Here is a 27276-nt window from a genome sequence, read left to right as displayed (position 1 = left end):
TTGCTTCCAGGTTTTTCTTCTTTAGCTTCCAGAGGCTGCCTTTATTTCTTGGTTCATAGAATCTTTCTTACACACTCTGACCTCTGCTCCCATTGTCATACCTCCTTCTCTGACTCTGACCTTTCTGCCTCCCTCTTATAAGGACCCACGAGATTAAGTTGTGCCCAGATAACTCAGGATGATTAGATATTTCTCAATAGCTTTAACTTAACCACATAAGGAAAATCCATTTTGCCACATAAGATAAAATATCCACAGGTTCTGGGGGTTAGGATGTGAACATCTTTGGGGGATGGTTATTCAGCCTACTACACATAGACAGTAGAATGTAAATCCATACATGAATTAGTTGCTGCAAGAAATGATAAAACTTCCCTGATATATACTTTGAATCAGAACAACCTCCAAACAAAGTAGATAACATAATTTATTAAGTGAAAAATATCATAAATATGTATTGAAATAATAAGACAGTAAACCAATGATTATTTTTAAAAAAACTTTTTTAAAATTTATTTTCAGCGTAACAGTATTCATAGTTTTTGCACCACACCCAGTGCTCCATGCAATCCATGCCCTCTCCAATACCCACCACCTGGTTCCCCCAACCGCCGCCCCCCCCCCGCCCCTTCAAACCCCTCAGATTGTTTTTCAGAGTCCATAGTCTCTCATGGTTCACCTCCCCTTCCAATTTCCCTCAACTCCCTTCTCCTCTCTAACTCCCCTTGTCCTCCATGGTATTTTAAAGAATTTTTTTTTTTTTTTTTTTTTTTTTTTTTTTATCAGAGAGAGAGAGAGGGAGAGAGCGAGCATAGGCAGACAGAATGGCAGGCAGAGGCAGAGGGAGAAGCAGGCTCCCTGCCGAGCAAGGAGCCCGATGTGGGACTTGATCCCAGGACGCTGGGATCATGAGCTGAGCTGAAGGCAGCTGTTTAACCAACTGAGCCACCCAGGCATCCCCTCCATGGTATTTTAAACCAATGATTATTAAATAGACAAATACATCATCAGCTCAGTAGCTGCCTTGCTTCCATGTGCATATCCATTATTGTTCTTTCATGAATCCTGGGATTTCCTGGTGTTTCAGGTAGGCACATCATTTCCCAAAGGCAATTATCTAATTATACAAACAACTATAAAAAAGAGCATAGTGTTTTTTCTTACATATATTTAAAAATAAACTTTAGATGGAAAAATATAATTAGCATTCATTATTTTTCAATAAATACTTCTTAACATCCTGCAGAATTGTTTGGGAAAAATTATAATAAAAACCTACTTGGGGAAAACCAATTCCAGCATTCTTAATTGTTTATTTTGAAAGACCATGGTTAGATATTTCCTTCTCAGTTATCTAGCAATGTCATGTGAATACACAGTACAAAATGATAATTTCACAAGGGGCTGATGGGAAAGGCTATCAGCTAGCTCTTTCAGATAAGAACCTCACTCTGGGGGTGCTTGGGTGGCTTAGTCAGTTAACAGTTTGCCTTCAGCTCAGGTTGTGATCCGGGTCCTGGGATTGAGATCCACATTGGGCTCCCTGCTCACTGGGGAGCCTGCTTCTTCCCCTCCTGCTGCACAACCTTCCATGCTCTCTATCATTCTCAAATAATTAAATAAAATCTTAAAAAACAAACAAACAAACAAACAAACAAGCCTGTAACTGTATCTTGACCATCAACTTTGGCTAATTTAGTAATTTAATAATTTTATTCAGGGCTAATTTGGCCGTGCTGCATTAGCTGGAGAGCATGTCCTTTTTCCAATGGAAAGTGTACTTGAGAAATCAGATTAGGATCAGAAGGTTGTCTGATGCATATAGTTAAAATGCCAAACTGTTAAAATAGATGAAGGGGATTAAGAAAAAGAAACTTTCAGTTATAAAATAAAGAAGTCACAGGGATTAAAAAAAAAACCAACTGTGAAGCTTCCCAAGGTATCAAAAAGGCCCAGGCACCCACAGCCCTTCAAAGCATAGCTCCCTCTTCCCTCATCTGGCCCACATTGTAAAAATCAAAATATTCAAGTAGCATTCTGCTCTGGAAAATATAGTAAATTTGAAAAAGAATGAGTCAGAATTCTACTGGCTGATTCCCACCTCCTCTTGGTTTGCATAGCTGGGATAACTGCTCATTGCTTATCTTTCAGTCGTTTGTTTTTACTTCTTGCTTCTTTGTCTAAAGTTGGAATGCAGCCACTAGCCACAGGTAGCTACTGAGCACCAGAAATATGGCTAGTCCAAATTGAGATGTATTGTAAAATACATACTGGATTCTGAAGATGTACATTAACAAGAATATAAGATATTTCAGTAATTTTTATATTGATTACCCATTGGAATAATAGTATTTGGATTTATTTTGGAATATATTTGGGTAAATATATCATTAAAGTTAATTTTACATGTTTCTGTTTATTTGTTTCGTGTAGCTGCTAGGAACCTTAATATTACATATGTGATGCACATATTTTTATTGGATAGCATTGATGTAAGGCACCTGAAGTCCTCTTCTGTTACTTTCTTTAGTTGTTCTTTATTGTCTGACTTCTAACCATTTCTTCCACTTCCATTAAAGTGCTTAGATTTAGAGGGTAAACTACAAAGTGAAACTGTGGCCAACCTTTGAAGATTTTCTTTTAATTTATTTATTTGACAGGGAGAGAGAGATCACAAGTAGGCAGGCAGAGAGAGGGGGGACGCAGGCTCCCCGATGAGCAGAGAGCCTGATGTGGGGCTCGAGATCATAACCTGAGCTGAAAGCAGAGGCTTAACCCACTGAGCCACCCAGGCACCCCTCAACCTTTAAGTCAAGAGAATTAAGTGCACTGGTAAACAATGAAAGTCTTAGTTCAGTTCTTCAGTGTATTGTTTTGGTGCTGCCGTATTAGAAAAAAGGTGTAGGGCGGAAGAACAGTCTTCATTAGAGGTTGTAGAGATAGACTATGAACCATGTGTAGAGATGGACTATGTGTACATGGGGAATTAAAGAAAGAATACAAAATCATATACACGCAAAGAAGTAGGACAAAAATATATTTGATCTCCAACCCTCCCCATCTCTAGGCTTTAAATCTACTTTCTTCTGACTATGCCATTTTGTCTGCATTTTTCTATGCATACTTATTTAGACTACTCTCTTGGTAGAATGTGGCTACTGAAAAAAATGAAGAAAAACTCCCTGGAGATGAGGATGTGATGTGGTTGCAGATCTAAAGACCAACAATATAGAAAGATGTTTATTTAAGTTGAAAAAGACCTTAATTACTCTGTTCCATTTTCCACTCAAAACCATAACCCTTAGATATATAGAATAAAAGCTGTTTGTATTGTTAGAACACCAATATTCATCAAACATACTGAATATATACTGATGGGGGAAATTTTCTGAAGATGTATTTTTCAACAGGGAAAAAACATGAAGAAAAAACATGATACCATTGTTTGTGAACCTAAAGAACTTCTGAATGCCTCTCCCAAAGTAACAAATTGTTGCAAATCCCTGTGGGTGAAATACAGTTTTCAGGAGCACATGATGGACTTGTCAGCTCCCAGCCAGTTTCAGCCATGTCAAGGAACCCATGTAAGATATTATTTGCATTAAGCTAAGATAAATATTATACTTAGCATGTGTTTTTCTTGGTATTGAGGACATAAAATCGGGCCTTAAATAGATTATTTAAACATTAACTGTAAGAAGATAGTGGTCAGTCATTCATTAATGTTCTTAGGTGGTAAAAATCTAAGACTGACATTGCCTCATAAGTCTCTTAGGGTCTGTTAGCTCTAAATTGTTGATGTGACAACTCATTAAGATGATCCAAAATTAACTAAAATAGATCAAATTTGCATTCTAATAGAGATTTGTCTTTAACTTGACCGGACAAAGTCAATATTGTTAAGTAGAGAAAATTCAGTTTCGGTTCCTCTTTGATTTTGCCAGTATAGGAAAGAACATGAGGGAAATATAAACATGAATTTTTGTTTTACAAAAATTTGCATGATTCCTAAATGTCCGTGAGTGTTGGAAAATTAAAGTCTCATGTTTTGAAGGGCACTAGGGTGTTGGGGTTAAAGAAGCTAAATTTCTGGGGTTTTAGACTTTTAGATTAAGAATATGCTAGACAAAAAAAAAAAAAAAAAAGAATATGCTAGATAGGGGCGCCTGTTGGCTCAGTGGGTTAAAGCCTCTGCCCTCGGCTCAGGTCATGATCTCAGGGTTCTGAGATCCAGCCTGGCATTGGGCTCTCTGCTCAGTAGGGAGCCTGCTTCCCCACACCCCTCTCTGCCTGCCTTTCTGCCTACTTGAGATCTCTCTCTCTGTCATAATAAATAAAATTAAAAAAAAAAATATGCTAGACACCTGGAAGGAATAATTAAAGCTAATCTCAGACTATTCTCCAGTTTTAAAAGAATATATGCCACTGAGAAAGTGGATATTCAGGCATCGTGATAGCCTCTTGCCACATATCAAATATGGCACGTTTTCCAGAAATAACTGTATTGACTAAAATAACTGAGTTTTGATCTGCGCAGGTGTCAACAATGATTTCTCAAAGCCTGAGATTCTGTCACCTATGAATATCTTCTAGAACATAGATTTTTTTTTTTTAATTGAGATGTAATCTGTACACCATAAACTTCAAACCTTTAAAGGGCAAAACCAATGGTTTTAGCATATTCATCAAGTTGTGCGATCGTTTTCACTATTCTGGAACTTCTGTTTTATTATCAACTTTTCCCAGTGTTTCCGCACTCAACTATACCCTTTGAGACTCACAGAGCCTTCCTCAAGCAACTTCTGAGGTACCCTGTGGCCGGTTGCCACATTTAATCCAAATTAGAGTTTCCCTCAAAAACAGAAGCAGGGTGAAGAATAAAGCCCCTACGTTTGAGTTATACAGTAACAGCCAACAACCTAATTTACGTTTGCTTTCGCGCCTAGAACTCTCGTTTTACCCTGCATGCGAAATCTTATTTGTGACAGGAATTTTAGTCGGGGGCAGGGGGCGGGCCACCGGCGTGTTAGAAAAACAAGGGATCCGTCAGCGTGAGGTGGAAGCGGACATAAGCCCTCCACCACCCTCTCACTCTCTTCCCGGCTCTGGAAGCGGCGGCGCGTTTGTCCCCTCATATTTTAGGTCATTTAGAGGCGTGGAGACAGAGGGGGCCCTGAAAGTGTCAGAACAGCGTCAGGAACGCCCAGCCGCAGGGTAATGGGAGGCGTGGGGCAGTATATTCCCGCGTTCCAGCCTCCGAGCTCCCGCGAGCGTGCCGGGGGCCAGCAGCTAGACAGGGGCTTCCCTGCTCGCTCGGGAGACCGATTCTGGCCGCCGCGAGCGCTGTGTGCGCCCCTCATTGGCCACAGCGGGACCACGTGACCTCTGCCGCCAAAATCGCCCGCTGGAGCGCGCGCTTTCTAGCGGGACAGATTGGCCGCGCGGTCAACGGCTTGCAGGTCCCGCAAAGGTCGAGGAAGTCGCGCAGAGGATCTGCGGAAGATCTCTGGCTGGGAACCCTAAAGCGGGGGGGGGGGGGGGGGGGGGGCTTAAGTACTACTTCACCTAAAACTCCTACTGAGGAAGCTGGTCACTGAGAGATCCCCTTATGCCCTCTTTGCCTCTTGGGCACAGACTGAAAGTGGAAATCCCCAGTCCTTAGCGACTCGCTGAAGCCAAAATGTCTCGGCTACTTTGGGGAAATAGACACGTTTGAAAGTATAGCTCTTGGGGAGCCTGGGTGGCTCAGTGGGTTAAAGCCTCTGGCTTCAGCTCAGGTCACATCCCAGGGTGCTGGGATCGAGCCCCGCATCGGGCTCTCTGCTCAGCAGGGAACCTGCTTCCCTTCCTCTCTCTGCCTACCTTTCTGCCTACTTGTGATTTCTGTCTTTCAAATAAATAAAATCTTAAAAAAAGAAAGAAAGTATAACTCTTTGGAGAAAGAAAACACAATTTCTGTCAGGGGAATTTAAAACCGCTTTTTTTTTTTTTTTTTAATATTTTGTTTATTTATTTGACAGACAGAGATCACAAGCAGGCAGAGAGGCAGGCAGAGAGAGAGAGAGGAGGAAGCAGGCTCCCTGCTGAGCAGAAAGCCCGATGCGGGACTCGATCCCAGGACCCTGAGATCATGACCTGAGCTGAAGGCAGCGGCTTAACCCACTGAGCCACCCAGGCGCCCTAAAACCGCTTTTTAAAAGAAAATTTGAGGAGATGCGTAGGATCTTGGGAAATCGGAGAAACCACCCTGATAGGTTGTTTAAGGGAAATCAGAAACTCTGGGGAAAACAACGTAATAAGAGCAAAAAGAGGGCTTTTCCACTTCTAAAAATGTAATAATTACTGGTAGGAAAGGGTAGAATTATGTATATGTGTGTGTGTGTACGTATGCTTGTGTATGTAGGTAGTATAAATGCGATATATTGATTGTAGAAGTCAGTAGAGAATCCAGTTGTTCAGCCTCTTTCTCCCTCAGAGAGTGCCTGGATGCTCATTTGCCCCTTTCTCTTTTCTTCTAAGTCTCAAGTGTCCTCTTTCTCCAGAGGGACACATTTTCTTTTTTTACAAATTAAAAGCAGCAGCAGCAGCAGCAACAACAACAACAACAACAAAAACAAAACCAGGGTCTACTAAGTTCCAGACACTGCTAGGTACTGGGGTGACAGTGGTGAGCAAAAACATTAACAGTCCCTTCCATCCTGGAGCATATTGTGGGGTAAAGGAGGCAGATAGGTCCAGATGCTGTAATGGGGCTTTGATCTAGCAGGGAGTTGGGAGAAGGCTTCCCTCAAGATTAACCCTGGACTGAGATCTGAAGGAGGCAAAGGGAGCCTTTTGGGCAGGGGAGAGCTGATAGTCTCTCCTCTTCCAGTGACTGCCCATTTCTCATTTCCACTACACATAAATTATATTGGCCTCTAAGTTATCAAAGACACTTCTTTTTTCTTTTAATTGTTAAGTTCTTAGGGAGTAACTCATAACTAATAATTACTGTTATAGACCATGTACAGTAGGTAAGTATATAATACACACATCTAATATACATTATCTCTTGTTTTATATAATAAAAGCATGCAATGATTTTTTTTTAAGATTCCATTTTATTTATTTGAGAGAGAGAAAGTGAGAGAGAGCACAAGCAGAGGGAGGGGGAGAAGCAGACTCCCCAGTGAGCAGGGAGCCCGCAGTGGGCTCAGTCCCAGGACCCCAGGATCATAATTAGAGCTGAAGGCAGGCACTCAACCGACTGAGCCACCTAGGCATCCCAAAACATTCAATGATTATAACAAAATTTAGAATATGTATCTCAGTAGAACTAAAAGCTCTATAGATATTCACAGTGGTGAGAGATCACATTATTTTGGAAGATTCAAAAAAGCCATATTGAGAAAGTATTTTTTGAGTTGTGATTCAAAGGTAAAATTTGGTCAAATAGAGTAAGAAGGCTGGAGAGGTGAGTTGAGATATATTCTAAGGACCTTGAAAATCAGTCCAAAGGGTTTATAGAAACTAAGTAAAAATGTTCTATTTCACTTTTAAGGACTTTCCTGAGATATTTTTTCTTTTATGTTTACCTTAGAAAATTTAAAGTATGCAAAAAAGTTGTACAAATGAGGGACATCTGGGTGGCTCAAGTTGGTTGGGCAACTGCCTTTGGCTCAGAGTCCTGGGATTGAGTCCCTTGTTGGGCTCCTTGCCCCGAAGGGAGCCTGCTTCTCCCTCTGCCTCTTACCCCTTGCATGGATTTATCATTTTTTGGTGGAGGGGGGAGCACATTTGATTTATCTTTTTATCTCTCTCTTTCTCTACCTCCCTATACACACATACTCACAAACACATGTACATATTTTTTTTTTTTGCTACAAAGAAAGTTATGAGATAAAGTTGTAGACCTACTAACTTCATCTTTAAATAATTCCATTTCTAAATAATTTGTCTCCTAAGAACAAAGATTTTCCTGTATAACCACAATAGAGTTATGATACTCTTGAGATACTTTCTAAAGTAAATTTTGAGTATTTATGTTAATACATTAATAATAAATGGTTACTAATTTTAAATGGCTTTTTAACAATGACTAAGATATTAAGTGCTATAGAAGTATTTGCCTATAAAAACATATTTTCATGGGTGGAAAATTAAAGAATATGAAAATTTTGACATATGGTGAAGAGTCTTGCATTCTTGTTCCCTGTCAGTTCAGTTCCCACTCTGAAGACTCCTTATTGCAAGCAACCATTGTTCTTTTTTTTTTTTTTTTTTAAAGATTTTATTTGTTTGACAGAGAGAGATCACAAGTGGGCAGAGAGGCAAGCAGAGAGAGAGAGAGAGGAGGAAGCAGGCCCTCCGCAGAGCAGAGAGCCGATGCGGGACTCGATCCCAGGACTCCAGGATCATGACCTGAGCCGAAGGCAGTGGCTTAACCCACTGAGCCACCCAGGCGCCCCGAGTAGTCTATACTTCTTGATGCTACATCTAGTCTGGTGGTTCAAATTCACACTTCACTGTCATGCAAACTTCCTTCTGTTCAGCCTTCCTGCATGGCCAATTTTCTTTTGCTTTACTTCAATCCTGGGTGACATCAGCAGTTCTTTTTAAAAAGAGCAGTTTGTCCTTGGTGAGAGACTTTGAGCCTTTCTGAGATTGACCAGTAGTCTCACTAAACTGAGGCAAACTGTTTTGAAATTATTATTCAGCTCGGGTATTTTTTAGCCATTGAACATTTAACTATAATATGTTGACTTGATGTCCTGTGAGATGAGGCAATGACTGTTGATTTTGCATTTCACAGATTTAAATGTTCAAAGTACTAGCTAATGGCTTCAAGCTCTCCTAAAAGAAGTTCCCTTCCTCAACTAAAAGAAAAGGTCCCGCTGAGTTTGAGATGAGGACTTGCATTCTGGAAAAGGTGGTTTGTCCCTGTGAAGGGGAGGTATCTGTTTTCCAATTTGGAAGCAGATGGTCCCTCATGAAGAGAGGCCAAGACTTCAGAATCTTCACACTCATTTCTGTCCACCTGTTGTGTCAGTATCCAAAGGTAAAAGGTTATGCAAGGCTCTGGGATTAGGGGTTCTGGCTACCAGCAATAAAATCCATATGTGCTAGAATGACTTTTTCCCTCAGAGTAATAACTTCCCAGTCATAAAACAAGGGACAAAACCTGCGATTGTTTGAAACCTTGTCCAGTCATACAGGTAGAGTACTATTAAGTGGAACACAGAGGAATATCCTGTTGAAAGGACCTAAAAAATGATTCCTTTATTTTCAATTTAAACCACATTAAAATTTGCTTCACATTCAGGCCATAAACTTCCTGCATGACCTTTTATTGCTTTCTGGACTTTCTCACTCCCTTTTCTTCTCTTCTCCCACATGATTCATAGTTTCCATTTCTTTGAGTTTCCCCCAATTTTCTTCCATACCAGTTATTCTACTAAATCTCCCTTGCTCAAGGGTCTGTTCTTCCAGAGCTGTTCTCTGGCTCTCATCTAGTCTCTCTCTGGGCCTATTGTCCCACTGTCATCCTGGGACTTTCCTTCACGTGGGTTGGATTCACCTTCTGCTAAATCTTCTTTCTCTTTCTTGGTTTAGTCATACTCTGTGTTATTGGAATACTCCCTCCTAAGGAATTTTGTATGGGAGAAAAATTCTCGAGCCTCTCAAATGTCTTCATTCGCCTCTCACGTGTGACTGAGAGTTCAGCTAGACATGGAATTCTAGGTGGAAAATAATCTTTTATAGAATTCTTGGGGGCAAAATGGTTCCTTTATATTCTAGTATGCATTGTAGTTGGGAAGTCAGTGGCCAAACTAACCTGTGTTTCTCTTTGGAAATTTTTAGTGTCTCTTATGCCTAGTGTTTTGAAATTTTAGTATGTTCTGGAGGTGAGGTTTTTACTTCCCCATTTGCTGTGTTGGGAACTTGGAGGGGCGTGTGTGTGTGTGTGTGTGTGTGTATGTGTGTGGCAGGGTGCGGAGTTGGGGGGACTTTCTAATCTGATGTTTGGTGTCCTTCAGCATTGGGAAGCTCTCTTACACTGCTTGCTTTGAAATTTTCCTCCTCTGTTTCTCTCTTTCTGGCCATCCCATAAATCAAATGCTCATCTTTCCATATTGACCCTCTATATTACCTATCTCTTCTCTCGTATATTTTTCACCTTCTGATTTTTTTTCCCCAAGTGATTTCCTTGACTTAATTTTTTCAGACCATCCATTGTCTTTTGAATTTTGGCGATCATATTTTTTAAATTGGAAAGATTTTGTTCTAGGATTGTTCTTTCTTCATAGCAGTTTCTTTTTTTTTTTTGAATGTAATATTGTCTTAAATCTCTCAAAATATATATATTAGAATTGGCAAACATTCTCTTCCATTCCCTGAATTACATGTATTCTTCAGGATTAGTTTTCTTTGTTTTTCTGATATTTCTCTTGCATTTTGTGGTCCTTCTCAATTGCTAGTGATCCTTTATTTTAAAGAGATTATGGACTGGGTAGCTGGTGTGGGTTTTTTCTGCTTTTGTGTGAGTATGAAGGAGGTAGTAGTAGTAGCTAACATTTATGTAGTGTCTATCTATGTTCTGGACACTTCCTTGTGAACTGATTCAGTCATCTCCCAAACTCTCTATGAGAGACTTACTATGCTATTTCATTAGGTTTAATAATATGCCATCAATTGTAAAATATACCATCATTTTGTTTACTTCTAAAAGGTAAATGTCATTGAAATATGACATGCCATAGGTTATAAAACACATTCTGATTTTGGAGACATTACAAAATCTTATGGTTGATGAAATAATACATTACTATTCCCTTCTTACAGTTGGAGAAACTGAGGCACGGAGAGATTAAATAACTTGTCCCTGGTTACACAGTGTTACCTATAGTGGATTTTACATTTGAACCCAAGTGATCTGGCTTCAGAATTTTACCACTATGATTAATTAGTGCCCCATTGAGTGGGGACTCAAACTGAAGCATAGGAGGGCTCTGAGTTAGGGGGACTTTAGGAACACGAGTCAGGGAGCTCACTTTCTCATCCTAGGTCCTCCAAATGCTGCAACAAGGAAACCTTTAATTTGAGGCACCAACATTCATAAAGAAGCTTTGGCTTTCTCCACAAGATTTGTTCTCTTCCATTAGAGAAGAGTGGCCTGGGTTTTTCTTGCCTGAAGTTTGTGCTGGGTATAGTGGCCTGGGGGTGTCAAGGGTACCATGTGGTACAGTTGATCCCCATCAGCCTTCCAGTCAAGGTCATGTCTCCTTCTCCCGGCCCTGGGGTTTTAGTGCAGTAAATAGGCTTCCAGGCCTCAGGAGCTCCTGTGGTGAGGTCTTGGCACTTTCTCTGCCTGGCTCATTTGTCCATATCTTGCCTCATCCGCTTTCTGCCTTCCAGAAACACATACACATCTCTCATCTGCTGTTGATCCATCTCCCATTCTTTTCACTGTTGTGGTTTTATTCTAATTTTATGCATTCATTTTGGTGGTGTTTTGGGAGGGATTAGGGGCAATGGGAGGCTGATGCTTATGTCCAGGCTTGAGCCAGAAGTCTCTAGAACTCTATTAAATATTTAGTGAACAAAATCAAGATTATGAAAGCACGATCACCATAGGAGAAATTAAAATAGTCACAGTATAGCTAGCAGCAAAGAAACACTTATAAAACCTTAGAAGTATGTTTGCTTGAAAGTTTTCCCAAGTGCAGCTAAAGGGACAAAGTTTTCTAGGTATGATTCTCACCACAGCAATATTTTTTAAAGTTTCAATACATTGAGGCTTATTATTTGATTTATGAAGGAATTATTCTTGCAAAAGATTAACCACATGATTGTCCCAAATTTCCCAGGAGGCCTTTCAGACTATGATTTTATTTTCAGAACACTGTGTGGAGATCTACGTATATACATTCACACAACTTTTCAGCACAGAGCAAGATATCCTTTTTCCCTCTGGATATTAAAAATTCAATTCTTGGAAAATACAGTTTTACTTTTATGTTTAATTCATTTTTGTCATCTTGTCACAAGACCTCTTACTTCTCCGATATATGGTTATTTTAGAGCTTTGATTTAATAATTTCTTTCCTTAGGGTGGCTGAGTCACCCAGTCTCCCCTGGGTGGCTCAGCCATTTAAGCATCTGCCTTCAGCTCAGATCATGATCCCATGGTTCTGGGATCGAGCCCCGCATCAGGCTCCTTGCTCAGCTGGAAGCCTGCTTCTCCCACTCCCTCTGCCTGCTCCTCTGCCTACTTGTGCTCTCTCTCTGTCAAGTAAATTTAAAAAAAATCTTTAAAAAATAATTTCTTTCCTGTAATCTTATAATATTTTTTATAACATTGTGGCATAGGTATTTTGCTGTGTAAATATATATAGGACAGGGATACTGGTCTCTCTTTAGTCAGCAGATGATCCTGACTAAACAGGTTGAGTACAGCAGAGCCTTGAAGACATTTTGCATTCAACTTAAAAAAAAATTGTATTTATTTGAGAGAGAGAGAGAGAGTGTGTGTGTGCACGGGAGCATATAAGCACAAGCTCTGTGGGGTGGGAGAGTGGGCCAAGCGGAGGCAGTGGCAGAAGGGGCAGATGCTCTTGAGTAGGGAGCCCAATGTGGGGCTTGATTCCAGGACCCCAGGATGGTGACCTGAGCCAAAGGCAGGTGTTTAACTGACTGAGCCCCCCAGGTGCCCCTCCATTCAAATTTTAATAGGAATGGATAAATGACCAGAACCCAAACACAAGCCACTAGTACCAGGAACCTTTTTTTTTTTTTTTCATTTTATTATTTTCAAAAGATTTTGAAAATATATACCCAGCATCGGGCTCAAATTCACAACCCCAAGATAAAGAGTCATGTGCTCCACCGACTGTGCCAGCCAGGTGTCCCAGGGACCTAATTTTTAAATTTTGCTTTCAGAGTCTGTCCTGAAGCAGCTGTATAGCCAACATAATTTCCTACACAGTTTTTCCTACATTTGACAGCTCTGCACAATGATAATTGATATGATACTTTGATGATTATTTGTTTGGTTGCAGGGAAGAGAAACCTACTCTGCTCGGTCACCTCCAAAAAGCTGTGGTGAGGATGTTTATGAAACAGAACTGAACTTGGTGGGGTCAGGTTCTCAGGGAATTCTGGGGCCAGTCTTTTTTTTTTTTTTTATGCAATGCTCTTTTATTTATTTATTTATTTATTTATTTATTTTTTATAAACATATATTTTTATCCCCAGGGGTACAGGTCTGTGAATCACCAGGTTTACACACTTCACAGCACTCACCAAAGCACATACCCTCCCCAATGTCCATAATCCCACCCCCTTCTCCCAAACCCCCTCCCCCCAGCAACCCTCAGTTTGTTTTGTGAGATTAAGAGTCACTTATGGTTTGTCTCCCTCCCAATCCCATCTTGTTTCATTTATACACAATGGAATACTATGCAGCCATCAAAGGAAATGAAATCTTGCCATTTGCGACAACATGGATGGAACTAGAGCGTATCATGCTTAGTGAAATAAGTCAAACAGAGAAAGACAACTATCATATGATCTCCCTGATATGAGGAAGTGGTGATGCAACATGGGGTCTTAAGTGGGTACGAGAAGAATAAATGAAACAGTCTTTTTTTTTTTTAATCTTGCTTTTCTAGTAAGTGTCTGGTGGCTTACTTACTGGTGGCTTTTTCTTCTCTGTCAACCAGCTTTCTCCATCTCTCCTTTCAGTGTTTCCTTCCCTTTCATAATGTTTGCTTGCAAATGAATTTGACTTACCCTAGGCCCAACATAGTCCTGTAGCATTGCTGGTCCTGCTGCCGATTTTTTCTTAGTTTCCTGAACACTGAACAGAGAAGAAGGGACCCTGTTCTATTTAGGGGCTGGGTTTTGACTACCTGACCAGCCAGTGAGTCATGGTTCTTGGGTCAGGTATCCATCTCTGATCCAAACAGCTATGGGCCTGAGCTCAGGGTGAGGACATGGAAGAAGGAGCTTGATTGCTTAGGCAACGTGGCAGATTCTATTGAAAGGGGGTGTGGGCAAGTCAGACGATGATTGGCATCTTTAATGATGCTTGATTTCATTGTTGGAAAACTTTAAGTATGTTTGGAACAACTTGGATGCATGAATTCATGTTTTAAACTGTAAATTGCATGAGACTAAATACAGATCAAGATTTTCCACCTGGAAAGCAGGGTAGTGCTTGGATTGAGATGTGCTGTAGGTATTTGTGTTGGATTTGAAAGACTTAGGTATAATAAACAGAATGCAAAACAATATCAGCAATAATCTTATATTGATTATACATTTAATGATAATATTTTGGATATATCTTTTTTTTTGTTAAAGATTTTATTTATTTGACAGAGAGATATCACAAGTAGACGGAGAGGCAGGCAGAGAGAGAGAGAGGAAAGCAGGCTCCCTGCTGAGCAGAGAGCCCGATGCGGGACTCGATCCCAGGACCCTGAGGTCATGACCTGAGCTGAAGACAGTGGCTTAACCCACTGTGTCACCCAGGTGCCCTGGATATATCATCTTAAATAGAATATATTACTTATGTTATACTAGGTGTTACTACTAGGAAATTTGAAATTAGTATGTAGTTTGAATTATATTTTTATTGAACAGAGCTAATCTATTCCAATATAAGACTTTGCTTTTCTATAATCATTGATGATGAGATTTCATCCCTCTCGTCTAATAAGACAGTTTTTTATGACTAGTGGTGAGGGGTTTACTGATAGTTAATAATCTCTTCTGAACTCTTCTGCCCATGTAGGTCACTATCTGCCTTTTCAGCCCTAGGAGAGTAGCAGTGGCCAGAACCATCACCAGGAGGAGATAATCCACAAGTTGGCCATGCAGTTGAGAAAAATCGGGGACAGCATTGATTGTGGGATTGTTCAAGAGGTGGGTCTTCTGTTTCCCCAGCAACAGCCAGTCAGGTAGCCAGGAAGAGCAAAGAGAACAAGGGCTGTCAAATGGCTGAGACGCCCAGGAATTAGCAGAACACGTGGATTAATGATGTCCAGATCACGAAACCTTAGATCTGAAAGTTGTGAACCTGAGTCAAAGCCAGTATTTGATCTCACACTTGCTACTCAAACTGTGGTCCACAGAGAGCTAGACAGCAGAGGCGGCATTTGGCAATTGGTCAAATGTGCAAAATCTCAGGCCCCAGCCCCAGTGCTGGAATCAGAATCAACTTTTTTACACATGCCCTGGGAGATCTGTGTGCACATTAAAGTGTGAGAATTGTTGCTCCCCACCCTCAAACTGGGGGGCCTATTAGATTCACCTGCGGAGTTGTAAGCACTATAGCTGCTTGCGCCCCACCTTGAGGGATTCTGACTGAGTTAGCCTGAGGTGTGGTCTGGGCAGCAGGTGGTTTAAAGGCTCCCCAGGTGAATCTAATGCTCAATCAGGGAGGAAAGAACCTCAGCCTTCCTGGTGGTTTTCCTCCTTGAACTATCCAGAAGTGATGCTCTAAGCCCTACTCCTGCTGGTTTCTTTGCTTCTTTGTTTAGAGATACTAAGGGAAAACAGGAAAGAAGAATAATTACTGTTTGATATCTTAGAGGTGCTCAAGTCCACTGGGACCAAACTATGGTTGGCAGTGGAGAGAGAATGATAGGTGGGTTCCATGGTTGGGGGTAGGGGGTAGGTGGCGGGCGGTGGCCCTCATAGCCCAACTTCTTATTTTATTTTATTTATTTATTTGAGAAAGAGAGAGAGAGAGAGAGAGAGAGACAGAGATCACACAAGCAGGGAGAGGGAGAAGCAGACTCCCCGCTGAGCAAAGAGTCTGATGGGGGCTCAAATCCAGGACCCCAGGATCATGACCAGAGCTGAAGACGCTTAACTGACTGAGCCATCCAGGCATCCCCAGAGCCCAACTTCTTTCCTCAGATGGACCTGTCCTGTGATGATTTCTTGCTTATCACTGCTGCTTCCATCACGCTGGCTTCAGGGGGTGCCATGTCCTCTTTTAGGGTCTGGTCCAAAGGCGGACCATACTCAGCCTTTCCCTCAGAGAAAACATTCCCTTTTTGTCTCATCAGACAAAACATGAATTAAAGCTCCCAGCAATATCACACTACTAAAAATAAGAAGGAAACCAACACAGAGAGTCAAATACAATATTTGACGGACCAATTTCATTCAAACACATTTTATTGAGTGCTTGCTGTATGCTAGACTCAGTTCCAGGCATTGGTAGCTAGAACAGAGAGCAGAACAGAAGATGAGGCTACTCTCATTGAACTAGTAATGTAGGAGGGACACAGTAAAGCCAATGACTAGCCAGACAGAGATGCAGGCCCAAAGCAGGATTGGAGATGCTGAGTGAGGCAGAGTGACTTTGGGGAAGGCCTCCCTTAGGGAAGCTATATTTGAACAGAGAGTGGCAGTTGGGGAGTGAGCCATGGGAACACCTGGGGAAAAGTGTTCCAAGCTGGGGGACAGGGAATGCAAAGTCCTTGTGACAGCAACAGGCTTTAAGGCAACACTAGGAGGCCAGAGTGGCTGGAGTGGAATGAGCTGAATTCTAGAAGGTGGCCTCGGTCTTAGAGACAGTGGTCAGGTGTCTGCGTTCCACCCTATGCATAAGGGAAGCTTCCGGGGAAGGGAAGCAGCGAGTACCAGGAGCTGGTTTACATTTAGAATGGGGACTGAATCCCTGGGCAGAGAGTAGGCTGTTGTGAAAATCAAATGAGATAATCCGTGTAAATCACTTAGAACCCAGCCTGAGCCACAGAAAATGATTGCTAAATGTTATCTCAGCCAAAAAATTAATTTGTTTTCTGCCATTGCCCTTTTCATCATTGGAGTTGACCACCTCTTTGCTATGGATCATTTACCACAACATCCTCCTCATAGTCACCATTTTCCTTCCAGGATCCAGTCTTTTCTGTAGGAAAGTTTTCTCTGATGACTGTATTTTATGAATTCTGGAAAGGTCCTTAGCTCAACATTCCTGCATCTTTATCCTCTAACTCTGAGTACTCTATTTTTTTTTTTTCTTTGAAGAGGAGAAAACAGAGGAGGACAAATCACAGCACCTGTTTTCTTTTTCTTTTCTTTTTAACATTTTATTTGTTTACTTGTCAGAGAGAGCGAGCACAAGCACACAGAGTGGCAGGCAGAGGCAGAGAGAGAAGCAAGGCTCCCTGCTGGACAAGGAGCCAGATGTGGGACTCCATCCCAGGATCCTGGGATCATGACCTTAGTGGAAGGCAGCAGCTTAACTGGCTGGGCCACCCAGGTGTCCCACAATACCTGTTTGCTGTATTTGCCTCAACCCAGTCAAGAAGGCACTGCTCTACATAACCTCCTATTCCATTTTTCTTCCTTCCTTTTTTCCTTCCATCTTTTCCTCTTTCTTCTTTCTTTCTTTCTTTCTTTCTTTCTTTCTTTCTTTCTTTCTTTCTTTCTTTCTTTCTTGATTTTATGTATTTGAGAGAGAGAGAGAGAGAGAGATCAGGAACAGGGTAGAGGGAGAAGCAGACTCTCCACTGAGCAGAGAGCCTGATGTGGGGCTCAATCTCAGGACACTGGGATCATGACCCCAAGGCAGACCCTCAACCCACTGAGCCACCTAGGGGCCCTATTCCATTTCTTTTTATTGCTGAATATTATTCCATTTTATGTATTATCCACTCATCAGTTGATAGACATTTTGGTCGTTTCAACTTTTTGACTGTTAAGAACAGTGATGCCATGAACATTTGTGTAGAAGTTTTTGGGTTGACATATGTTTTCAGTTCTTCCTGGAGCATATCCAGGAAGTTGCTGAGTCACTGGGCAGCTTTACATTTAACTTTTGAGGAACTTCCTGATGGTTTTCCACAGTGGCTGTACCATTTTACATTGTGGCCCAGCAGCAGGATGTGAGGTGACAGTTTCTCTATGTCCTTGTCAACATTTGTTAACTGTCTTTTATTACAGCCAGCCTGGTGAGTGCAGAATCTCATAGTGGTTTTGACTGTCACTTCCCTGATGGTTAGTGTTGTGTATCTTCTTGTGTCCTCACTACTCTTTTTTTTTTTTTTTTAAAGATTTTATTTATTAATTTGACACAGAGAGAGACATCACAAGTAGGTAGAGAGGCATCAGAGAGAGGGGGAAGCAGGCTCCCCGCCAAGCAGAGGGCCCGATGCAGGGCTTGATCCCAGGACCTTGAGACCATGACCTGAGCTGAAGGCAGAGGCCCAATCCACTGAGCCACCAGGCACCCCCTCATTGCTCCTTCGTTTATCTCTTTGGAGAAATGTCTAGTCACATCCTTTGCCCATTTTAAAATTGGGTTATTTGTCTTTTTATTATTGAGTTGTAGGAGTTCTTTATACATTCTTTTTGCAAGTTCCTTTTCAGATCTTATTTGCACATTTTCTTCCACTTTCACTTTTGGATGGTGTTCTCTGAAGCACAGAAGTGTTTAATTTTGATGAAGTTCAATTTATCTATTTTTACTTTAGTTTCTACTGCTTTTGGCGTCATAGCTAAGAAACCATTGCCTCACCCAAAGTCATGAAGATTTACATCTATGTGTTCTTTTAAGAGATTTATAGTTTTAGCTCTTCAATTTGGATCTTTGATCCATTTGAAGTTAGTTTTCATATATTGGTATGAGTTAAAAGTTCATCTTCATTCTTTTGCACATGGGCAAACTAGTTGTCCTAGCACCATTTGTTGAAAAAAACATTCTTTCCCTGTTAAATTGCCTTAGCATTCTTGTCAAAAATCAATTGAACTTAAATGCGAGGGTTTATTTTGGGACTCTCCATTCTGTTCCATTGATCTACATGTCTATCCTTATCCCTGCCCTAGCTTTCCCTGAAGCATATTACCAAGCTGGCTTTGCCTTAAACTTTTAAAAATATCTTGTCCTGGACAAGAACACCTTTAAATAGAGAACAGTAGGGGTGCCTGGGTGGCTTAGTGGGTTAAAGCCTCTGCCTTTGGCTCAGGTCATGATCCCAGGGTCCTGGGATCGAGCCCCACGTCAGGCTCTCTGCTCAGCGGTGAGCCTGCTTCCCCCGCTTCCCCCTTTCTCTCTGCCTGCCTCTCTGCCTACTTGTGATCTCTGTCTGTCAAATAAATAAATAAAATCTTTAAAAAAAAATAAATAGAGCACAGTACATTTAAAAATATTTTTAAAAAATTCCTCCAAAGTTTGGCTCTAGAATGTTCAAGACTTTGCTGTTTGAAGACTTAAATCAAGCAACTTTAATAGAATTTCAAATCTGGAATGGTATATTTAATATATACTCATCACTTATTTACCTTTTGTATGCTGTTTAATCAAGTGGTCACATTGACTTTCCAATCTATGTCCATTTGGCAGAAAGCTTGTGAGAATTGGCCAGAAAGCCCCAGGTCCTGCAGCGGGACCTTCGTGGGAGCTGCCTGGGCTCAGCCCAGGGTCCTGCAGGATGTCCCCCTAAGCCTACGACAAAGCGCTCTAAAGGGCAGGTGCACGTGCAGCCCCAGTCGCCTCTGAATGGTGGCCAAACCCGCCCTCTACTCAGTACTCCCAGGAGCCTGCCTCAGCATTGGCAGCTGGGGCCTGCCACTCCCCTAGGCCCAAACCCTAACCCAGAGTTGGGTTCTCAGGCTTCCGTCCCCAGAGTCCTGGCCCTCAAGGGCAGGGCCATATGGCAGGGCGCTGCCTGCCACCCAGGAGGAAACCATACCTTTGGCAGCTGCAGGAAACACTCAGAGCAGGTAGAAACCTGCATGTCCACCTCAGACCACCTCACCTTCAGCGCCCCCTTCTGCAAAAAAAAAGCTAGAGACTGAGGCTCAGGCCACACCCTAACTCACCTCTGCACCGTGGGAGCTTGCCTGGGGGGGTGGGGGGGTGCTCCAGACCTAGTGAGAAAGTGCTCTTAGCTCGGGGCAGCGTGGCCCGAAACGCCGCCCAACGCTGCCCAATTCTCAGGAGCTTTCTGCCCAAATCAATATCGATTTGGGCAGAATGCTCCTGAGATTTGGCTGGAAACCCCTGGCGGAAGTCACTTCTGGCTATGGGGGCCTTCAGGGGAGCTGCCTGAGCCAGCCGGAGGTCCCAAGTGGTTGAGTGGTTGGGGCTCAAACCCTGTGAGAAAGCATTCTAAAAGTCAGGGGCATGGGTGGCCAAACCCTCCCTCTACTCAGCCCCCTGGGGTTTCATTTTCAGCACTGGCAGATCAATTGGACCTGCCGTGACATTAAGCCCTATCCTGAACCCTAGCTTGGGTTTTCAGTCTTCCGTTTCCAGGGGCCTGTCCCCCAAGCCCTCCAGATTTGGGACCCAGGAGCCTCACCCCAGGAGTCCACTTTCCACCCAGATGGAAACTGCTGTTTGGAGCTGTGCAGAACCCTTCAGAGGTGGAGAAACCTGTATGCCCCCCTGAAACCTACACCCCCACCTTCTGTAGCTCCCTGGCTACAAACCCGCAGCCTGACATACCTCCTGACCCTGCCCTCAACTCAGCACCCCAGGGATCGGCTCCAGCACTGGCAGATCGTGCCTTAGCTTAGCTCATCTCAGGGACCCCTGTCAGCTCAAGGCAGACTTGGAACTCCCTCTGCCGCAGAGCTCTGGAATCCCCCTCCTTCCTCCAAAATTACACTGGCCCAAGTCTTTCATGAGAAAGGGAAAAGACTATCTCCTGAATGCTTAACACCTCCTTTCCTCTTCTGTCACATTTCTCTCCACCTACCTGTGTACCTGGGCAAACTGTAAGGAACGTATCAATGGAACATGTACATGCCCTGAGATCTGAATCTTCCATGGCAGCTTTTTTTTTTTTTTAAGATTTTATTTATTTATTTGACAGACAGAGATCACAAGTAGGCTGAGAGGCAGGCAGAGAGAGTGGGGGGAGGCAGGCTTCCTGATGAGCAAAGAGCCTGATGTGGGGCTCTATCGGAGGACCCTGAGATCATGACCTGAGCTGAAGGCAGAGGCTTTAACCCACTGAGCCACCCAGGTGCCTCCCCATGGCAGCTTTCTGAGGATTCCTTATGCAAAAATAAACTAGCGTATCCTACCACAGTGTGTTTGAAAATGATCATCTACAGAATAGGAGAGTGAAAATCACTCCACTTTTACCTCACTCTTCATGAAGCAGAACATGGTCTTCTTTTCTTCATTGACTTCAATTCCAACTCGTTTCTGTGCAGTGGTAAATCCTTTGCTTCAGGGATAGGATTTCGTGATTTCTCAATTGCATAGAACACCCAGAGCTCATCACAGCAAGTGCCCTCCCTAATTGCCATCACCCATTGAACACTTCCCCCACACCCCTGCCTCTAGCAACCCTCAGTTTGTACTCTAAGGTGGAGTCTGTTTCTCATTGGCCTATCTTTCTCCCTTCACTATATTCATCTGTTTTCTTTTTGAAAATTCCATAGGAGTCAAGTCATAGGGTATTGGTCTTGTCCTACTGATTTTGCTTAGCTTAATCCACTCCAGATCCATCCACATCCTTGCAAATGGTAAGATTTCATTCTTTTTGAAACTGGGTCCTATTCCATTGTATATAGATATAGATATAGATCACCCACATCTTCTTTCTCCATTCCTCAGTGAATGGACATTGGGACTCCTTCCATAGTTTCACTACTGTTGATAATGCTGCTATAAACATCACAGTGCTTGTACCCCATTAAGAGTGCATTTTTGTGTCCTTTGGGTAAACACCTAGGAGTGCAATTGCTGGATCCTAGAGTTCAGTTTTTAGCTCTTGGAGGAACCACCATACTTTTTTCCAGAGTGGCTGCAACAGCCTGCATGCCCACTGACAGTGCAGGTGGGTTCTGCTTCAAGCAGAACATTATCTGCCAGCAATTTCCTAAGGAGGAAACGGAAAACTTGTGGGATAACCTGACTCACTCAGCGTCAGGCATGAAATTTACCCCAGGGTTGCTGATGCCAAGCCCCTTGAAACCACCAGCATGCCTCTATCCAGGAGAATTCCCAAAGAATCTCTTTCTGACTTCAGCACCCATGAAACTGGGTGTCCCCAGCCTGAGTTCCCAGATTGTGGCAACACATACCTAGGCAGAAAGTGCTCTCAACAGCGGGCATGAGTGTGGCCTGAATTGCACGATGCTTAATTGCACGATGCTGGCCAATTCTCATGAGCTTCCTGCCCAAATTGATATCGACTTGGACAGAAATCTCGTGAGAATTGTTCAGAAACCTCCAGCAAACTCCTTTCCAGCTACATGGACCTTAAGGGGACCTGACAGGGCCTGGCCCCAGATCTCGAGTGGTCGCAGCCCGAACCATGCAAGAAAGTGCTCTAAAAGCCAGGTGCACACATGGCCAAAACCTCCCTCTGCTCAGCCTTCTGAGTTGCCAGTCTCAGCACTGGCAGATCAGGCCTGACATGCCACTAGGCCCTAACCTGAACACTAAGTTGGGTTTTCAGGCTTTCATCCCCAGGGGCCTATCCCCCAAGCCCTCCAGATTGGAGACCCTGAGCCATACCACAGAACTCCACCTGCCACGCAGAAGGCAACCGTGCCATTGGGAGCTGCGCAAAACCCTCATACCTGGAGAAACCTACATGCCCCCCCTCAGGCCACCCTGACCTATGGTGACCTATGGTGACTCCTTCGAACCACAAACTGAGAGTCTGAAGCTCAGGCGCACACCCTGCCACATCACAGACCCCAGGGAGCTTGCCTCCACGGGGACCCTCAGTGGAGCCACGTGGGCCCATCTCAAGGTCCACATGGCCACAACATGCAACTAGCGAGAAAGCACTCCCAACACCAGGTGGGTGCCCGGCCAGAATCACCACCCAATGCCAGCCAATTCTCATGAGATTTCTGCCCAAATCAACATTGATTTGGGCAGAAATCTCATGAGAATTGGCTGGAATCCCCGGGCAAACCTGCTCCCGGCAGCGGAGTCCTTCGTGGGAGCCACCTAGGCCTGGCCCAGGGTCCTGGTTGGTCATGGACGGAAGCCTGTCTGAGAGAACTCTAAATGCTGGGTTCACATGTGGCCTGGGTCTCCTCTGAATGCCTACCCAACCTCCCTCTCCTCAGACCCCCTGGGAGACCCACCGAAAGGTGAGGCTTCCATGCCCCTTGGCCTGAAACCCAACCCTGGGTTGGGTTCTCAGGCTTCTGTCCCCAGAGTCCTGGCCCTGAAGCCCCCCAGATTGGGGACCTCTGAGTCACACCCCAGGAGGAAACCGTGCCCTTTGGAGCTGCACAGACCCCTCAGAACAGGAGAAACTGCATGCCCCACTGAGGCCACTGCCAACATTGGCAGCATCCCGGGCCATAAACTCGGAACCTCATGCCCTCCATTAACCCCCTTGGTGATCCTGCCTCTGTACTCACAGATCTTTCCTGGACTTCCAGGCTCTCATGGGACTCTTCATGGGGCATATCTGGGAACAAAGGTCAGGTCAGGGCCACAGAAACCTCTGGCACTGGTTATAATGAGACTCTGAGATGTCAGTGGAGGCCATCTCAGAGTTTGTCTGCAAAGACACAGTTGGTAGGAAACACAGATGTTGACAGAGGGTAGAGAATATGGAAAAAGCTATGTTTTGGGGGGCCTAGGACAGACCCATGCCAATGCCACAGAGGGCCCAGGAAGCTAGGTGCCCCATAACATTGCTGAGGGCTCATTCAGATTCGTCCTGAAGCCCATACATGCTGGATCCTCTGCTAACTCAGGAGAACCCTAAATGTGCTCATGGTTTTGGCCTGAACAAGATGACCATCAGTGTGGTATATAACCTGAACGATATAGCCACAAGGCAGTGGGGACTGACTCAGCTAAACAATACATATGCTGAATTCCACCACAGACAAACATGTTGGGGGAAACTCGAGAGAGAATGGGGGGGGGGGAGGATTCCTGAGGCCTTAACTTTTGGCCAATCTCACTCTCATCTTTCTTTTCATTCAAGGACAGGGGCTGGGGTCAGGCAGGACAGATCACAGTGTCTTCCCACTCTGCCACTGGAAAGGAAGAGCCCTCTCCACTATCATCCAACATTTTGCAGATCTGGGGTGTGGGAAACTACCACCCATGGGCCAATTGGACCTCTCCCTATATTCTTGTAATCAGGTGTGGCTGGAACATTAGTTATAGATGGTCTGTGGCTGCTTTCAAGCCACAATGCAAGAGTGCAGACATTGTCAGAGACACCACGTGGACTGCAACACCTAACAGAAAATCTTTACAGAAGACATTACAGAAAAGTCTGCCAATCCCTGGTCTCAAAGATCGTACGATCATGTCCCTTCTTTGAGTAGAATGTAGCGCCTCTGGGACAAATCTAATTTCTTCACCCCCAGAGGCAAGGACTTCCATCCTTTTAGCCATAGCACCATCTCCATCCTCCTCTACTGACACCTTGAAAGGCCCGTCTACAAGTCTGCAGTCCTATGGGAATTCACTGTCATTTCCATGGTGATGTTCAGAAACGGAGGTGTAAGTATGAACTTGTGAGGGTGAGCGTGTGTTTCCTCTTTGGTAGCCACAGTGTGCAAGGAGAATACAATACAGTAGCATGCTTGCTGTCCCCCAGGAATGGCCATGCAATGTGGTTGCATAGTGATCTCAGAAGAAAGCCACCTTCATAGAACAAAATTCATCTGTGAGGACTCCCAAGTCCCTTGTCCTGGACACTAGGTTCCACTGAGGCTGGGGGCACACAGAGGGGCAGAGACTCCCCCTGCCCCTCAGGGATTTGAAGGACACCTTCTGTTCCAGGACAAAAGATCCCAAAACCATTCATCCACCTGTCACCCAGCCAGGCATCCGTAAGAGATCTACTCCAAGCGGAAAGGACAGACTGAGAGACAATTGACAGCCTTGTGTGACAAGTGCCACAACAGGGGACACTCAGGAGGACTGGGGGTGTGCAGGGTTGGACAACCTGGGGGTGGGGGACCGGGAATGCTCCAGGAGGGTGATCACAGCTGTCATACGATGGGGGATGCTCTGGAGGACTGGGGGTGTGCAGGGTTGGACAGACCGGGGGACAAGGGGACCAGGGGTGCTCCAGGAGGATGTCACAGCAGTGCCCTTGTGTGGCTACATGTGTCAGTGTGACTGGGCATTGGCCAGACTGGAAATGATAGCGCAGATGAGAGGCGGTGACCCTAAACTGTCTCTTGCAAGGCAAAAGTTTGGTAATGAAATTTCTTACAGTACGCTTTCACGTCACATGCATCTGTGAGTCCCTAAAGCTGATTGTGTAGAACATGAAGTACCTGGTGGGCCATGGCTTTCAAATCTATGGTGCTGGCAGCAGAGCACATTGATATTTCTTTTGGCTGCTTTCATAGTAGGATGACTTTTACCACCTTCATCTCCAATCCCAGGACAGTGAACGAAGGAACACAGATCTACACAAATGTGCAAAACCAAGTTCTCACAGGAGCTAAAGGTTCAGGACCAGGATGACAGAAAGGGGAGGCTGACAGTAAGGAACCAAAGGAACACATCATGTGCATGGGAGCTGACCCACTTCTCTACCTGTTGGAAGCAAGCCATGCCTGACCGGAGGGAGTCCCACCTGCACCTGGTCCGTCTGCTTGCTGCCCTTGAGCAGAGCGGAGGATGGGCTGAGCTGGGTGTGGGTGGCTGTGGTGGGGAGATGGCCAGCTGGCTACAGATGCTACCTGCCAAGCACATATAGGCCCATCTCCTGGTCCTGAGCTAAGATGAAACAATCATTGTGTTTAGTGACCTATTTCCAGAGACAGGTCCTATGCTCAGTGCTTTGGTGACTATATCTTCTCCTATTGAATTCTTTAAAAACAACTCAGGCAGGTAAGATTGACATACAAGAAGCTGTCCTATAGTTAATGTATGTAACTTGTCCCTGACCCTAACCCTAATACCTAGTTAAGAGATACTCGATTTAGGATACTGCTCATTAATTAGAGGATGGTTTTCAGGAGCTAAGGAATTCAAGGACCAACCTTCTTCGGTCTTACTCTCCCTTGAATCCGGTAAATCCAAACACATTCAGCCACGTGCTATCTGGAGAGTGGCCACACGGGGGCAACAGTGCCCCAAACCCCACTGCAAAGCCAATTCTTCCTTCATCCTGTCAAACCTTGTTCATTCAGTGTTTACAGACCATGGTAGAGATGATGAAAAGTGTGACTTTGTTGAATTTTTAAAAAACTGAAAGAATTCTTTCACCCTGTTAAGAATAGAACTTCAAGAGCACATTAAGGCCCAGGGGCCTGGGAAAGGGCTACTACTATGGAATCTATTCAGGTCTACTTAGGAAACAAGGATGGCTTCTAGTCCACTTCTCTGCAGGAAGAATTTGTGTCAACTAACAGCCCTGAATCCACACAAAATACTGCAGCTCAGAGGAAAACAAAGGAAAATCAACAGCCTCCGGAAGTGGAGAAAGAACCACACCCAGGAACAAAGAGACCACAGTGACTCACTCAGGCCAATTTGCATTTCTGTAGGGTTGTGGGTCAGGCAGAGTGCACATCCTGATGCTACCCTTTGGAACCTCTGAAAGCCTCCTGGCCCCTTCCTCCACGAAACACCCTCTACCCCTTTACAACTCCATCCTGCTTCTTGGAACTCCCCTTCCCCTTTTTGATGCCATCGTTCACTTTTCCCATCACTGTCATTATATAGAGTACATTGAACTACTTACTATTCTGTCATTTAAATGGTTTTTGTTTTTTTTTTTTTTTTTTGCATTGTTTGGTGGGAATTGATACCTTGCATCATCTACCCTAATGTAGAATCCCTTGTCGCATTGCATGACTTCACTGTGGACTTTGAAAGCCCTCACAGTATTGTGGGGCTAGTGTCCTGGGCAAGGTCCTCACTAAGCTGGCTCAGCAGTTGCAGTGAAGGCCTGACCCAGGCACTGCTATTTGTGTGCAAGTAAGGCAGAGCAGCCAAAACCTTGGTTTGGATTCAGAATTGCTCATGGCCCCTCAGCCACATCAGATGGCTTGGGGGCACACCCTGAAGACACTGGCTAGTCCAGTGTTGCCCTGGGGAATCTCCATGGAACAGCCTTTGTGTCCAATGGGGGGACTCCATAGGAGCAGGGGCAATGGGATTCAGAACTCCTGAGATAGAATCCATTGTGGAGACTGCCCAGAACTTAAAAACATTTAAAAATAGAGCTACCCTACAACCCAGCATTCGCACGCCTTGGTATTTACCCCAAAGATATAGATTGAGTGAAAAGTAGTGGCACCTGCCCCGCCCCCTATGTTCATTGTAGCATTATCCACTCTAGCCAAACTATGAAAAGAGCCTAGGTG

The 27276-nt window shown here is 44.0% G+C and overlaps 1 protein-coding gene across 1 annotated transcript in view; it reads left to right on the top strand.

Annotated features, from left to right (window-relative positions):
- The window catches only part of PXT1 (peroxisomal testis enriched protein 1), a 51087-nt gene extending 26715 nt beyond the window's left edge, over window positions 1–24372 (top strand). Inside the window, 5 exon segments of the mRNA XM_082732231.1 lie at window positions 3411–3537; window positions 3540–3584; window positions 14777–14799; window positions 14803–14907; window positions 23922–24372. Of these exon segments, the coding sequence (XP_082588357.1) occupies window positions 3411–3537; window positions 3540–3584; window positions 14777–14799; window positions 14803–14907; window positions 23922–24266 (645 nt within the window). The 3' untranslated portion in view covers window positions 24267–24372.
- The last annotated feature ends 2904 nt before the right edge of the window (window positions 24373–27276 follow it).

This window comes from Mustela nivalis (assembly GCF_964662115.1).
Source record: "Mustela nivalis genome assembly, chromosome: 5".
Taxonomy (NCBI): Eukaryota; Metazoa; Chordata; class Mammalia; order Carnivora; family Mustelidae; genus Mustela; species Mustela nivalis.
Note: the sequence above shows the minus strand (reverse complement) of the source record. Positions and strands in the feature narration are given on the sequence as shown.